The sequence below is a fragment of the Budorcas taxicolor genome, chromosome 19, assembly GCF_023091745.1.
Source record: "Budorcas taxicolor isolate Tak-1 chromosome 19, Takin1.1, whole genome shotgun sequence".
NCBI lineage: Eukaryota > Metazoa > Chordata > Mammalia > Artiodactyla > Bovidae > Budorcas > Budorcas taxicolor.
Genome location: NC_068928.1, coordinates 29045129 through 29061336, shown reverse-complemented (window position 1 = coordinate 29061336; position 16208 = coordinate 29045129). Strand labels below are relative to the sequence as shown.

The 16208-nt window shown below is 51.2% G+C and overlaps 1 protein-coding gene across 2 annotated transcripts in view; it reads left to right on the top strand.

Annotated features, from left to right (window-relative positions):
* Positions 1–2198: 2198 nt before the first annotated feature.
* GAS7 (growth arrest specific 7) overlaps positions 2199–16208 on the top strand; it is a 202483-nt gene continuing 188473 nt past the window's right edge. Inside the window, exon 1 of one of the 2 annotated variants that reach the window (XM_052657551.1) lies at positions 2199–2381. In XM_052657551.1, coding sequence (XP_052513511.1) covers positions 2199–2381 — 183 coding nt within the window. The remainder of the gene's footprint in view (positions 2382–16208) is intronic. The other variant, XM_052657552.1, reaches the window with a different exon arrangement.

Below are 16208 nucleotides of genomic sequence, written 5' to 3'. Positions count from 1 at the left end.
GGAGATCGTGAAGGGCAGGAAGGCAGGGAGGCGTGCTGCAGTCCATGCGATCGTAAAGAGTCAGACACGAACAACAACGTATCATCAGATATGAAACCTGAGGTCAGTCTGCACATACACCCCTGATACAACACATTTTAGTCCCTTTTATGACTTGATTAGGTCAATTTCTTTTAGTGACTGTTTTCTGTACTAAATTTTGCAGCTCTGCTTCAAGGGACTCTTAGTGGTAACCATAGTCAAGAGTTTGTTTCCCCACGATTGTACACATGCAAGGGTTGGTAAATTTGCAATCGATGGAATACTGTAAACCATCTGCATTTGTCAACTTGCCCCTGGCCAGAGGTCAGGCTGAGGCTGCTCTTCCAGGGAGATAGCTTTTGTGCAGAATTTGGCTCTACAGTGATTTTCGAAGCTAGGGTGGGCCTGGACGTGAACATTTAAAAGTTGCTCAGGTGATTCTAATGAGAGCCACCGATTCTCACTAGAAAAATGTGTGAGATCTCAAGGTTCTTATAGCCCAGCTGGACAGGTTTTGTAAAGGGTATCTAGGCAAGCATGAGTTTCCCTGGTGCCTCAGACGATCTGCCTGCAAAGCAGGAGACCTGGGTTCGATCCCTGGGTTGGGAAGATCCCCTGGAGGAGCGCATGGCAACCCGCTCCAGTATTCTTGCTTGGAGAATCCCGTGAACAGAGGAGCTTGGCGGGTGAGATGGGGTCGCGAAGAGTTGGCCAGGACTGCGATTAAGCACACAGGGAAGCACAGTGAATGATGAAGCTGGGGGAGGTATTGTGTAGAGGGCCTGAAATGCATAGGCTGAGACTGTTGGCACTCAATATAAAAGGTTACTGAGTAGGATGCAAGGGTGGGTAATTAGAAGTATACACAGAGATTAAGGGGTTCAGCTATTCACAGTTTAGGAAACGGAAATTAATTTTCCTATATAGCAGGCTAACAAAGCTTTCTTTTACTTCTATACCGCTCAGTTCAAACAAAGGTCAGCTTCCTTCAGCACTCAGGTCCACTGGTCCCAGCAGAGCAGGAGCTTGTCCAAAGGAATTTTGTAGGTCCCTGGCACATTGTGTGGATCGTAGTGCTCCTGCTGCTAAGTCGCTTCAGTCGTGTCTGACTCTGTGCGACCCCAGAGACGGATCATAGCAGTCTCCCACTAATGTCTGTTGACTGAGTAAACGAGTGTAGACTTCTCGGCTTGGCGCATCTCGGTTTCAGGAGAGGTGGTACCCTGGGCCAGTCTCGCTTTTGCATGTAAAGCGGTGGGGGCTGTTCCCCCTCTTCTCCCTTTATCGGTAATGACCTGCTTCCAATTCTACTAACTCGGGTTTTGACTCCGTCGCCGCCTCACTCGGTCCCACCCGCTGCCACCTGGCTCAGGCGTCGGGCTTCAAATCTGCCTCTCACCCCTCGTCCAGTTTCCGGTGAGTCAAGTTCAACCCCAGGTTCAACCCTGACAGTGACGGCCACAAACACAGTCCCTCACCAGCCCCTCGGAGGAGGCGCACGCCCACCACCGGCCACCAGGCCGCGCTGAGAGGGGCGTTTCTAACCCCGCGGCTTTCCGGGGCGGGGGTGTGAGCCGGGAGACCCCTCCCCAGTAACCCGCCCGCTCTGCGAGGGAGCGCCCGGCCCTCAGCGGGCGTGGCCGCCCTGGCCCCGCCCCCGCCCAGCCCCGCCCCCGCGCGCCGAGAGGGCCCCCGCCCGGCCGCCAGCCCCGCTCCACGTCCGCTGCCCCTCCCTCGCCGCGGAGCCGGGCCGAGGGGGATGCTCCGGGTCCCACCTCCCCTGGGAGCTGCGCATTTCCGCGCGCCAGGGCGGCTTCGGCTGCGGCCGACCCTCGCGGCGGCCGCCCGCATTCCGCGTCCCCGGGAAGTTGTCTCCGGAGCCCGCGGCGCCTGGGTCTCCTCCCCCTGAGCCCCGCCCCCCCGCCCCGAGCTGGGAGCCGCGAGCCGCCCGGCCCGGGGGCGTCGCCGCTCGCTCTCCGAAGCCAGCGAGTCTCCGTTTCCCTGCGCGGGGTGCACGTCCCTCGCCTGCCCGGGGACCCCCGCTTACCCCCGAGACGGCGCGCGCCCAGAGCGCGGGAGCCCGGAGCGCCGGGCGCCTGGGACCCCGCGGAGCCGCTGCCCAGCCCGCGGGGCTCGGGAGGGATGCAGGCTGCTGTGTGAGCCCCGGCGCCAAGGCCATGTCCGGCGCCCGCTGCCGGACCCTGTACCCCTTTTCCGGGGAGCGGCATGGCCAGGGGCTGCGCTTCGCCGCGGGCGAGCTCATCACGCTGCTGCAGGTCCCGGACGGCGGCTGGTGGGAAGGCGAGAAGGAGGACGGACTCCGCGGCTGGTTCCCGGCGAGCTACGTGCAGTTGCTGGAGGTAGGGGGCGAGGGCCGGGGCTGGGAGGCCGGCGCGCTCGTGTACCTGTTGCCTGCCCCCGGGAGGCCGGAGCCGCCCCTGCCGGAGGGGAGCCCGGGGGGTCGCCTCTGTGCGCTGGACCCAGAGCCGCGCGCTCCTGTGGGCGGCGGAGGCGGCGGGCGCCCTCGGGGCGTGGGTAACGCGGGGTTCGCCCCCCGAGCGCTCCCCGTGCCGGGCCTCTCGAGCACATCGTGGCCGCCCTGAGGAAGCGAGAACTTGTTGCCAGTGTAAGCTCGGGAGCGGGCGGGCGCGTTCCGGCGGTGGCCGGGGCCGCCGGAGGGCTGCGGAGTCCGGCGGTCTAGGGAAGATGTGCAGACGATCGGGATATGAAAAGTGGCCCCGGCGCCCCGAGCCTGCCGATCCATGGACAGTCGTGCTGCGGCGGGTCAGCTCCCCGGCCGCCTCCGGGCCGTCCACCTACTGGTCAGCTGAGCCTGGCTGGCTGCCAGCCCAAGCCCCGTCAATAGGCCTGATCCGGGGATGCCGCAGCCCCCAGCCAGCGCCCCCCACCGCGGCTCAGCTCCCCCAGGTCAAGGTTCAGAACCTGGAAAGTGGCTTGTCCTGGGGTTCTGGCCCGGCCCCAGGTTTCACAGGACCTGCTGAGCCAAGTCGACTGGCTGTTTATTGTCTGGGTGACAGTTGGGAGGCCTCGCTGTCCTCTAATCGCTGAGCTCATGGTCACAGCCTGAGTGGGATCCGAAGTTTCTAAAGTCCTTTGGTGGGGGGTGGGAGGTGGTTTTACAGGACGTCCCCTTCGGCCTGACCCCAGGATTGCTGCAAAGACTAACTGTGAGTCGTCGGAAATATTCTGGCAAGATACTCTCCAAATCATAGAGATTGAATTGATTAATAATTTAACCCCCACCCTCCCACCGACCTACTTCACAAAGAACAAAGTAGCAAATTTTGACTGAAAATGCTCTGTGCAACTCAAAAAGACAAAGAAAGCTGGATAGGGGTGGAATGATTATGGGTGAGTTTGCCTGAGAAAAACCCTCTGGAAACATTATCAGAAATTGAGCCTGGCCTCATAGAGATACAGTGATGTTTCTTTCAGGTCCAGAGAACAAAATCCCTCCTATGTGGCTTTAGTAGCCTTTGAGCAAAGTTGAGGCTGGAAGGAGCTTTCATGGGCTGTCCACTTAGGCTATTTGGAAACCTTCTTGGTTCTGTAATTTGAGAGCCGGGCAGCATAGGGGAGGCGCAGGTGTTTCTCAGCTTTCCTAACTCCCTTCCTGAGATTCAGGTGTGAAAGAAAGCAAGTGAATGGCTCCTGAAGGTCTGGAGCTTCCTTGTTTCTATTCCAGAAGCCCTGGGAGAGGCTCCTGTGGTAGAGTCCTCTGGTGGCCACACTTTTCCAGGAAACACTGATGTGGAAATCTGGCTGTTGGATGTCCGGTGAGGAGCGTCCCTGGCTGGACTGAGCTAGCTGTGTGTTGGGTGGGGAGTGAGGTTGGAGGGTTTGTCCACTGTGTTAGCAAGAGTGAAGTGGCTCTGCTTTTCCTTCCTGGGAGGAAAGGGAGGGTGAATCAGACCCAGGGGACAGACAGAACGATCAGATGAGACAGTTGTGGGTGTGTCGGTCACTGTTTGTGGTATATACATTGAGACTCCCTATTTCCTAAAGGGCTTTCAGACCAGTACCCATCTGAGGGAGCAGTAACCCCGAGAGGGGCTCCCATTTTGTTAAGCATCTGCTAGGCACCAGGCATGGTCCATGCATTGTCATCAATTCCCCTGACAGCCCTGGGAAGGGGAAGATGCTATCCCCATTTTTGTAGGCAGGCAAACTGAATGAAATAGGTGAAGGCAGTCAGCCAAGGAGTAGTTGGTTAGCAGCTTAGCTGGCTGAGTATTACCGTTTGGGCCTCTGTCTCTTTTAAACTCAATATCCTGGGTCACACTACCAGAAGGCAAGTGAAGGGTCTAGATCCTTGTGGGGAAGGGTTTGGGTAGCTCCGGAGGTCAGCCTGCCGGAGACAGCGTCCCTAAGGGGCAGCAGAGATGCTGGGGTTACAGTGAGGACAGCTGCTCCTACCCACTTGAGCACCTCTTCTGCAAACCCTGATGTTTGATTTCACTCAGAGCCAGCTGTGTTTCCCACAGGTGGAGGGAGGAGTGGCCCTGAGTCCTAGGACTCTTTTCAGGGAAAAGCAGATGCAGCTTTGACAGGGAGGGTCTTTGTATCTGGGAACCTTATACATGAGCAGGCTGGACCTCGAGGCTGAGGTTAGTAGGGATAGAGGATATGGAGGTAGGTTCCCCTGGGTTGTGGTGAGTCCCCAAAGATAGGCTGGGTTAGGGAATGCAGAACTTGCAAGGGGGTCGCAGGTGGTGGACTGGCCAGCATAGGGAATCATGGGTCTGGAGGACTGCCAGCCAGGTGTTGGTGCTGAAGCCAGGTGGCCAGAGAAGGAGCCCGTAGGTACTAGAGATGGTAAACCTCTGCTAGTGGGGTGCCTGGCACTGAGCTTGCAGAGGGGCATGGAATTCAGAAGGCCAGGGGAGCCGTTGGGGATATAAGTACAGACAGAAGGGACTACACTAGGCTCCTGAGGCAGGATTCAGATGGGGGGATGCACAGCCTAGCCCCTACCCCAGTGCACCATTTGTTTCTGATAGAGTGCTGTCAGGAAACCCCATCTTGGCAAAAATGTGCCAAAGATCGAAAGCCGTCTGTGCAAGATAGACACGCCTCAAGGATTTCCTCCTTGTTCATGTGAAAAAAAGGGGAAGCACACCCCATTGAGAGGAGTTGAGAGCTGACAGGGAGGTCAAAAGACCCGCCCTGGTGGCCAGCGAGCCCCTGAGCAGAGGCCAGTTTGACAGAGGTCGTGGTTCCTGGGGAAATCTTTTTGGTCAAGACTCCAAGGAAATGAGGGGATGGGCTGCACATACTTGGCTTCCAAAGGGTGGCTTCCAGGAAAACCTCCGCGAAGCAGATGGGGGGCCCTGTTAGGCAGGGACTGGTCACAGGGATCTTGCTCTTCAGTGGATGGGGCAGCCTTCCAGAGGGTGACAGGCGGAGGGAGCCAATTTTCCCAGAAAAGGAAGGAGGCCTAACAGATAAGACCCATAGCTGCCTAGGAATTATCAAGGCCCTTAGATAAAAGCAAGCAGAAACATCTTTCTTGAGAGTCTGATCCACCACAAAGCGATCGAGGAGCTTAGAGAGACATGGTTGAGGAGGAGCTGAGGTGTTGCTCTTACCTTGAATGGAGAGAATTAAGGATCTGGAAGGTACTATAAGGTATCTGCAGAAACCTCTAGAGGTTTTGGGGATTAATCCTGGGGGTTGGGGGGATGGTAGTAATATTGGAATGCACACACAACAGAGCTTTCTTTGAGCGAGGTGCTGTTTTCAGCATCCACAATCTGGCTGCAAGGCCTGGACTTCAGAGGTAGTAACGGAATATGAGACTTTGCCAGCCAAACTCGTTGGCTGTGGAGGGTCACCCTTGCACCTCCTTCTCTCCGGGTCCTGTTCTCCCATTTTGGGTTCAGGTGATTGTGTTGCAGAAGTTTACAGAATGTTGCTGGGGGAGAGAGATGCTGGGCTGGGGAAGTGGGCTGTGCTGTGGATCACGAGGGCTATTTTATCCATTGCTGTGAAATAAGCCTTAGTGTCACAAAACTTAGTGTCACAAAACAACTGTTTGTTACTATGGCACATGTTCCTGTGGATTGATGGGGCTCAGCTGGGTGGTTCTTCTGCTGGTCTCTCTTGGCATCTCTCATGCATTTGCAGCCAGATGGTGGCCAGAGTTGGGGTCCTGGAGGCTCTGCTGAGCTGGAACCTCCAGAAGGGCATATTCACTAACGCATCTGGTGCCTTTCATGTGGCTTCTAATGTGGTGTCTCATCCTCTGGTGCCTTTTTCTGCAGCAGAGTAACTGGAGTTTCAACATACTGACTTCCAAGGAAGCAAAAGTGCAAACTGCCAGGCCTTCTTAAGGCTCAGGTTCAGACCTGGCACATCGTTTCTGCCAGGTTCCATGGGCAAAGTGAGTCTCAGGGCCAGTCCCTGATTCCGTGTAGGGGGGCGGCTCATACAGGTGTGGGTACGAGTGTGGCACTGAAGCAAGGTTCACTGAAGGCCATTTTGCAGACTGGCTACCTCACAAGGCTAGGGAGAATACCTGGGACAGATGATCCGTCAGAAGGGAAGGTGTACCAGGTCATATGGATGAGAGAGCTTCGGGGAGGTAAAATGAACAGACTTGGTCGTTCTGCTAGGAAATTCTCCATCTTCACCCTTTTATGTTTTGTTTTTTTGTTTGTTTTTGTTTTTAAAGATGCCAGGGATTTCTTTGTAATGGTGATTAATGATGCAGCAGAATTTGAAACCAGATTTTTCTGTGCCTGAAGCCTGGGTCTGTCCCCTGAGCCACTGACAAACCAACTTTTTCAAATTGGGGCTATTTGGTGCTGGTTGTTAACGGACATCATGCATCCGAACTGCCTGACATCTGGTAGATGCTCGATATATTACACAGATTGGTTTTAATACAGGGCCTTTCTTTTTGTAACATGGAGATTACCTAAAATGGGTGTGACCTTGTTTCTCGTGCCTGTATTTTTCAAGGCAGTCATGAGCTCTGTCCACAAAAGAAATAATTAGGGCTGGTGGTTCGCGGAGCATGTGATTGTGACTGAAAAGATTAAGGTGCTTTCTGCCATCTTCACAAAGTCATCCTGCCCTTTGATTTGGGGGCTGTGGCCAGCGTTTGTGGCTCCCGCTGTGTGAAACTCTACCTATGGCCCACCCTCCGTCTGCCTCCGCTCCTGAGCAGTGTCCCCCTCTTTACTGCTCTGTGCGGGTCTGGTCAAGTGGCCACCCCCTCAGGACTTCTAAGCAGTGGGCAGGGTTTGTGGATTCTCTGGATTCGGGGCATCTTCACAAAAGTTCCCTTAGCAACAAGTCGGCAGGAATCCCTGACATCTGTTAACCACCACGTGAATCCCCGCAGTCCGTTACCAGTTAGAAACATGAATGAGATGCTGACCTGCTTGTACTCCTCCCAGCCCGAAAAAGCCCAGCTTTTATCTCACAGCCTGGTTAACCTTGTCTACGAGCACAGATGCTGGGCCCTACCTGGCTGGTGAAAGGAAAGGTTTGGTAAACCAGGAAGGCTTGGATAAGCTGTTAGGATTTTTATCCAGAGGTTGGGGTTCTCCCAGCTTGCCCACTTATTACTCCCAGCAGCCACATGACAAGCTTTCTAACAGAATGTCAGCACGGGTCCCCAGCACTTAATTGCAAAACAAGTAGTTTCTGCTCTGCTTGCAATGGCAAGGCTGCTGGATAGTGTTCCCTACCCCTACCTGTTTTTGGTTGAACTGTATATGGGGTGTTAGTTCCTCAACCAGGGATCGAACCCATGGCTCTTGCATTGAAAGCGTGGAGTCTTAACCACTGGGCCACCAGGGAAGTGCCTGGGTGGTGCTTATTCCCATGGAGAGAAGTAGAAATGGTAGCCAGCCGGTCAGTTTGGCTTGTCCCTTGGAGCATCAGAGCATGGGTGACACTGTGGAGGTTCAGCTGCAACAGGTATGTGGTGCCAGGTTTGCATGGATTCCTCAGAGGACTCGCCCACCTCTTGCCTTCCCATTTAGTGTCTCTCCTGTCTCCCAGCTGATAAAGATCAATTTTCTTAAGTTAACTTCCTGGTTCACTGCATTCCCCTCGTTTCTTGAGTTGGTAGCCAGACTCAGTCCCCAGGGACTCACATGTCACATGTCCATACTACACGTTTAATCTCTCTCCTCTAAGTGCCTTCTCCCCCCACCCTCTGACCCTCTGACGGTGCATGTCACCGTCATCTCTCCAGTGTCACCTGACTCTACCCCTTCTTACCTTTTCTCTCCTGTTCGGTTGAGTGCAAGCCTGGTTTGTTCTCCCTTAGAAACGTTCTTCAGAGCCTTCTCCTTCCTCACTTGTGTTGGCAGACTTTTTCTGGAAAGGGCCAGGAAACATTTTCGGTTTTGTGGGCCAAGCAGCACCCTCAAGTTATAGCTGCAGCGCTGTGATGCGCAGTGCACCGGAGACAGTGAGAAGCTGCGAGAGCACCCATATGGCCCCCGTCACAGTCACTCAGCCCTGCCTGTGGAGCATGAAGCAGCTCGAGAGGAGCGCTGAACCAGCGGGTGTGGCTGTGTGCCGATAAAACTTTATTTATGGACGCTGGGATTTGAATTTGTGCCATGCAGTATTTTTCTTCTTTTGCTTTATTTTCAACTATTCAAAGATGGATAGGCCAGGGACTTCCCTGGTGGTCTGGTGGTTCCCCTAGTCTACCTAGGTGGTTCCCCTGGTTGAGGGACTAAGATCCCGCATGCCAAGGAGCAACTAAGCTGTCATGCCGCAGCTAACGAGCCCTCGAGCCACAGCTAGAGAGTCTGTGCACTGCAATGAGGATTCCCTGTGTTGTAACTAAGACCTACACAGCCAGAAAAAAAATGATGGATAGCTCATGGGACATGTGTGGTTTGCCAATCCCTGTTCAGAAGTTGATCATTCATTCAACAATGCCTAATTGAGTGCCTAACAATAGGCTGTGAATGTTACTGTAGGTGAAGCATAGAAAAGAAACTTGCCTTTTAGTTGGGGAGATGGTAAACTAGCACACACACACAAAAATACATATATATATGATTTTAAAGTAGTATGGGGTCAATAAAGCAGGGTACTGTGATAAGTTAGGGGTGCAGGATACAGGAAGGGGGGTTCCAGAAACTGTCAGAGAAAGCTTCTGCAAGGAGGGGATATCTGAGCAGAGAGCTGAGTGTGAGCCAGCCACATGAGGATCTGGGGCGTGAGTGTTTGTTCTACAAATGCAAATAACCTTAAAGAGGGGAGTATGTTTGATAGATATGAGAGAACCAGAATATTCCAGAATGGTTAGAGAGCAAGGACAAGCTTGGGATGTGGCAGAAAGGGAGGCAGGTAAGTTGGATAGTTACTTTACTTCTCCCTACAGTATATGTAAGTTGGTTTTTCTCTATGAATTTATATTTTAAGTACCTGTTCTGCACAGTGAAAGAAAGGTACTGTCAAGTATTTGAGGTTTCTTGCCTTTCCCTAGGTTTGCATTTATGTTCTGGGGAACTTAACTGCAAACGGCGTTATTCCAAGGGCCCAGCTGTTGTTCCTCCATGTCCTTTGGGCCTCTGCCAACCTGCGCTTTCCTGTGTGGTTCTCTGTTTGTCCATCCATACTCTTTTTGCCAGAGACAATCTCCTGTCTGAAGAGTCCCTCTATCTGGAGCCCCCTTCGCTCCTTCTCAGCGGTTTTTGGGTGGACAAAATTGGAGTATCATTCTCTGACACTCTCTGAAGCTTCTTCTGCCTCCAATGATGTGCTGGTAAATGTTTATTGATCAACTTTGGGGGATGGAGGGTGGGAAGTTCTGATTTGTAGCATCTGCCAATTTCTGGGATGTAAATACTCCCCCCATGGCCGATTTCAAGCTACAGATGGTTTCTTTTCATTGAATATATTGGACCTGTCATCTTGTGTAAAATTAAGGTATGCAGCCTGTTCATCTGATACATGTAGATATTGTAACATGATAGCAACATTTAGCACCTCTATCACATTCCCTATTTATCCTTTCTTTTTCAGTGGTTGGTAGCTTTCGGTGTGATTGACAGGTTAGCATTCTCTGATTTGTTTTGGAAAGCTCACCTGGGCTGTAGTGTGGAGGATGGATTTTAAAGGGCAGGAACAGGAGCAAGCAGATGAGTTCGAAAGCTGGGAGCAGGTTGGTGGGAGTGGAGATTCTGAGAGAGAAGGGGATGGATTTGGAATATGTCTTGCAGGTTGAGTCAGACGAATTTGCCAGTGGATTGATGGGGGACGTGAGGGGCCTTACCTCTGCAGGACAGTTGTGATGTATTTTCCCCATCTGCGAATTGTCTGCTCTGCCACCAGAGACCTCTTCCTTCAAAAGTGAGCTAAAAGGCAAGTAAAAATTGGGGAAAAGTTAATGTCCTTAATGCAGGAAGTACTTTTATAATTTTTTTTCAAAAAGCAGAAACAGGAACACATCAGTATGCGAATGGGCAGAGAACTTGGATAGACACTTCATAATAAAAGATGTGCAAAGTCATCAGCATATTCAGTCTCATAAGTAATCAAAGAATTGTAATTGTTTTGGAAAAGGTAGCTTTAATGAAAAGCGTCAACATAAAAACAGAATGAGTCTTGGCAAGAGTGTAGGAAGATTGTCATATGCTTCCCAGAGTGTAATTTGGCAATATACCGTAAAACTGTAACAATGTATGTGCCCTCTGCCCCAGCAATTCCACAAATAGAAATTTGGACTCAGGAAGAATCAAGCCATAAGCCTTAGAATACCCGTTGCAGCCTGTTTCTGTTATAGCTCAACTGGCCACACCCGACCTGCCCACCTGGAGGAACTGGTTAAAACACTGTTCACCGGTGCTTCACACAAGGCCACCCATGCAAAAGGGGTTCAGCTGAATTTGAAAAATAAAAGATTTTTGTCAGTGATGCTAAGTGTTTTTAATGGAGTTAGCGTGGTTCAGATTTCACCTGATGACAAGGCAAAATAAGCTGGTGTTTCCAAGAATGAATTGCTTTTTAAAAGCAGAGACTGTGTCCCATGCATTCTGTGACGTATCCTTTTGTGCAAAGACCCAGCTGAAGGAGTACTTGCCTGGCCCAAGGCCATGTTCTTTTAGATATCCTTAGTAACAGCAAATCTTTGTCTTTCGAGGGGTGCATTTGATTTTTTTGGAAACAGCCAGATTTTGTTTGGAGCCAAGTCTGGTGTGTCTGTATGTGTGACTGTCTGTCTGTCACCTTGTTGAAAAAAGGATGTAAAGCAGCTTACCAAAAAGCATACGGTACAGTAAGATAGAAGCACAAATGCATGGGGAAATCTGGGGAAAGGAGAAAATAAGATGATGGAGTGAAGTCTGAAGAGTGTAGAAGGTGATTGAGTTAAATAATGCTGTTTAGGGTTTAAAGAGAGGTCCTCACGTCATGATGTGTTTGAGCTGTTCTCAACGGGGAGAAACAGATGTTCTGAAGACGGCGGCGTTGGGGGCTTAGGTGCGGTTGTCAGTCAGAATGGGTTAGGGAATGCTGCTATAACAAACAGTCCCCGAGTCTGGGTGCTTAAAAACAATATAGGTTCGCCTCTTCTCACACTGCCAGTCTATAGCAACTCAGTTGGTGGCAGCGAGACCCTCCAGGAAGGACGCAGGATAAGGGAGCAACCACGGTCTGGAATCTTGCTGGGTGACCAACAGCACCTGGTTCTTAAAGCTTCTTCCCAGAAGTGGCACATGGCGTTGGTGCTCAGATGTCATTGATGAAAGCCCAGCCACACCTAACTGCAAGTGGGTGGGGTGATGTAGCCCTGCCTGGTGCCCAGAAGGAGAGAAGGAGTAAGCTGAATGTACACGGACGGCTCTGGTGACCACCAAGGTGTGTCCTCACTCTGTTTCTGTTCTAGCTCAGTCGCCGTATTTCACGGCCATTCCAAGTGGTGCTCAAGTTGATTTTGATGCCTCTGGAGCAAGCTTTCTGGATGTTGTTGGATGCAGATTCTGACTCAGTAGGTCTGGGGTTAGGCCGGGGGCTCTGCATGTCTGACAGTCTCCCTTGGAGTTCAGCCCCAGCATGGGCCCATAGCTCCTGAGACCAGGATGAGCTCTTACTGTTCTTTCAAATCAGCTCCCCCTCCACCAAGCTCTCCTGGCATTTGCCATACTCCTGGGCACACTAGTGATACTTGGCCTGATCCCAGACTTCCTGTGATTTTTTTTTCTTTGCAGTAAATACATCTGTCAACGTTTGGTTCAACAAAAACAAATATTTATATTTGAGGACCTACTGTGTATGCCAGGCTCTCTGCAAGGCTCGATGGATACAGTCGAGGCCTGGAGCCAAGGTCTTCTCTGGGAGCCCTCAGGGATGTGCCAGCCCCTCTAGGTGACTCTGGCAGGTGATTTCTCTAAAAAACTTCAGTTTCACACTTGTTCTACTGGAACAAAAGCCTTTCCAGAAGTTTTGCATCCATTGTTCTTTCTCAAATCCCTTGATTTCTCCACCCTTCTCATTTGCTTATCAGATGCACAGAAAACTCCCAGATTTGTCAACAAAAAAACTAATTAAGTTGTAAAAACTCTTTAGAGATGATATTTTAAAAATTCTACAGAAATGAATCCTTGTCCTAATTTAATCATGACAGAGCCTCCTTATTTTAGTGATGGCTCGTAGAAGAGTGTCATTTGTTTTTGATTCATAATATAAAGTAGAAATAGAAATAGGAAGTTGGAGGCCACTCTTCTCATTTAGCAAGTGTTTTACTGATAAATAGCTACAAGCTTTTGTTGTGTTTGAAGTGAAAAATGAAACTCTTGAGTTCTGGATAATCAAGGACATACTTCACAGAAAATCTGATAATCTGATGATGGTGTTGTTCAGTCCCCAAATCGTGCCTGATTCTTTGTGACTTCATGGACTGCAGCATGCCAGGCTTCCCTGTCCCTCGCTGTCTCCTGGAGTTTGCCCAAGTTCATGTCCATTGACTCGGTGATGCTATCCAACCATCTCATCCTCTGCTGCCCTCTTCTCCTTTTGCCTTCAATCTTTCCCAGCATCTCTACCAACTAATCTGGTACTCAGTCTAGTATTTTCATATTTATAAAGGTTTTGGATGCCTGGGGCCTCCTGCTTGCTGTGGGCACATGGAATCCACCTGTGCAACATACCATGTAGGACATTAGTTCAGTTCAGTTCAGTTGCTCAGTCGTGTCTGACTCTTTGCGACCCCATGAATCGCAGCACGCCAGGCCTCCCTGTCCGTCACCTTCTCCCGGAGTTCACTCAGACTCATGTCCATCGAGTCCGTGATGCCATCCAGCCATCTCATCCTCGGTCGTCCCCTTCTCCTCCTGCCCCCAATCCCTCCCAGCATCAGAGTCTTTTCCAGTGAGTCAACTCTTTGCATGAGGTGGCCAAAGCACTGGAGCTATTAAGCCAGCACTTATAATATTAATATGCATGCAAATCACAGGGGGCTTTTGTTCAGATGCAGATCTGGCTTCAGCGGGCCTGGGGTGGGGTCTGAGACTCTGCATTGTCTAACAAGCTTCCAGGTGCTGCTGGCCTCTGAGCCTCAATTTGAGTAGGAAAGCATTTGAGTACCCTAAGGGGTTTTTAAGTTTGCAAGCCATGATTAAATTCTGGAATTAGATTGGATTTAGTTTACTTTCTTTCTTCATGGGTTATGTAAGACTACATAGGGTCATGAAAAGAACACAGGTTTTGGAATTAGACCTCAATTTGAGCCTGTTTAATCTGAGAGGTTTGAAGATGGTAAAAAGGTAGGATGGTGGGCAGGAGGGTGGTATCTGGTGTTCTATTTACCCAGAGGGGTCTCTTGATCACTATCATGGGTTGGAGGTGGGGCTTGGGAATGTTTCACCCTGGCTAGATAAGGAAGAGAGGTTGCTGAGGGCTGAATGGCAGGCCCAGGGTCTTAACTACAGTACATGAACTTGATAGCATACAAAGAGCCCAGGGTGGTCTTGCCAGATACCAATGTGTTAGGAAAAACATGTCCCCACATCTCAAGGCACTTGATCCCATTCCAGGGGGATGCTGGTTTGGTTTGTGGGCTGGAATGTGAGCCCTGTGGCTACCACCAGTGTGGACACTCTGCTCGGGGGCAGGGACAGAACCTCCTCCAAATGGCTGAAGAGTGCAGGGTCAGGGTCTAGCAGCTCTGGGTTCAAATCCTGACTCAGCCCCTGCTGCCTGAGAGACCCTGGGCCAGTTGCAGAATCTGCGTCAGTTTCCTAGGGCTCCTGTGAGGGTAGCCAGGCACCTTGTACACACTGTTAGTGGAGTCGACACCCCACATGTTCTGGGGATCATGCCAAGATCAATACTGAGAGCTACCGCTTCACCGGACTTCCACTGATGGGGGTGCTGCTGGGGTGAGAGGAAACTCCCTCTTTCCCTGGGCCCCTCTGAGATCAAGTACAGGGCTCGCTGGTTGCAGTCCTGTGGTCAGGGCCTTCCGACCCACAGGCAGAAGTCACCAGAGCCTCTTACTGAATGTAGATTTGGATTCTGAGGGTCTGGGGTGGGACCTGAGAGTCTGCATTTTTAAAAAGGTCTAACAAGGAGATGCTGCTCGTCTGGGGCCCACACTCTTAGAAGCACTGGCGGAGAGCACTTCTCTGGATTTTTCAGGACCCAGATTCTACTATTTAAAGCAAGTGAAGCTGCAGCCGCTGGCCAGTTCTGGTTTATTGGAAACTCTGCATGATGGTTGTTGCTGCTCAGGCTGGGTTAATTAGTCTTAATTGCTTCTTACCTGGGTCTGATGGGCCTCTGGATGCTCAGACGTTCCCCGAAGAGGCTCTTATAATGAGAAACGTGTCAGGAGAGGTGACGCGTAGGAGTTTGCTGAAGGATTTAGGCATTCCTTTTCATCTTTGCTGGTCCTGGGCCCACAGAAAGATTTGTTTCAAGAGCCTGGATGGGAAATTCTCTTCTGAAGGTGTTGCTGTGGGGCTTAGAACAACTGATGGTCGCAGGCTCAGAACTGGAGATGGAGTTAGTGCCGCAAAGCTGGCGTCTCCCGCAGCCCCTGGGTGCAGCCCTCAGGTCTACGTGGCTCTGCACTTGGCCTGCCTCCTCTTGCCTGGATTACTGCCCTGGCCCCTGACTGCAGTGGCTCTGCCTTTGGTCCCTTGGTGATGTCCATTCTCTGTAGAAATGCCAGTGATTTTTCTAGCCAGTTTGGCCAAGGAACACTACTGGTTAAGACTTTCCTTAGGTTTTTTTGTCTTCATGATATAATATGACTTACCTGTGCTTATGCGTCCCCTCACTACCTGGCTTCTGCCTCCCCCTCAGTAGTTTTTAGCTACTTCTCCATATAGGCAAAACTGGGAAGTGGGATTGTCTCCTTGTATGTAATGCGCAGCAAGCCATACCAGGCCCTCCTGAAACAGGAGGGAAGAGGGCAGGCACAGTCTTTAAAAGAGTGATGCAGCCGTTGAGGATGTGAAGTAAATGACTCAGAACCTACTGGACCCAAGATGGCGGAGGATTCCACTTCTGTGCAAGATGGTGGATGACTTGACTTCCAGGTCATAGACCTCAAGCTTTATTATATGCTCATTGTAATATATTAGCATCTTAATGACATGCCACCAGACGCCATGACCGTTCTGAGGCTGACCGTAGAAGGCCAAGGTGGGCAGTGCCCCAATGCCTGGAAATCCCTGCCTCTTCTCCAGGATAGTTAGAATATTCTTCCCACTCATTAGCATACTAAATTACCCAGCCCATAAAAACTAACAACCCCCGTACTGTGGGGCCTGTTTCACTTTCCAAGACAACCCTATTTTCCTGCAGCAGTTCTGGAATCTTAGAATGGGAGTGTCCTCAGTTTGTAGACAGTCTGGTGTGTTGGTGTTCAGGGCTGATCTGACCTGGGTTTGAGTACTGGCTGTGCGAAACTTTGGGCCAGTCGCCTTCCTGTCCTTGGACCTTAGTTTCTATGTCTTTAAAACCCACGTCAGGCATCCCTGGTGGCTCAGTGGTAAAGAATCTGTCTGCCAGTGCAGGAGAGGTGGGTTCAATCTCTGGGTTGGGAAGAGCCCCTGGAGAGGAAATGGCAACCTACTCCAGTATTCTTGCTTGGGAAATCCCATGGACAGAGGAGCCTGGCAGGCTACAGTACAGATCCCAAAGGAGTCAGACACGGCCAGCAGCTGAACAACAGCAAGACCCGT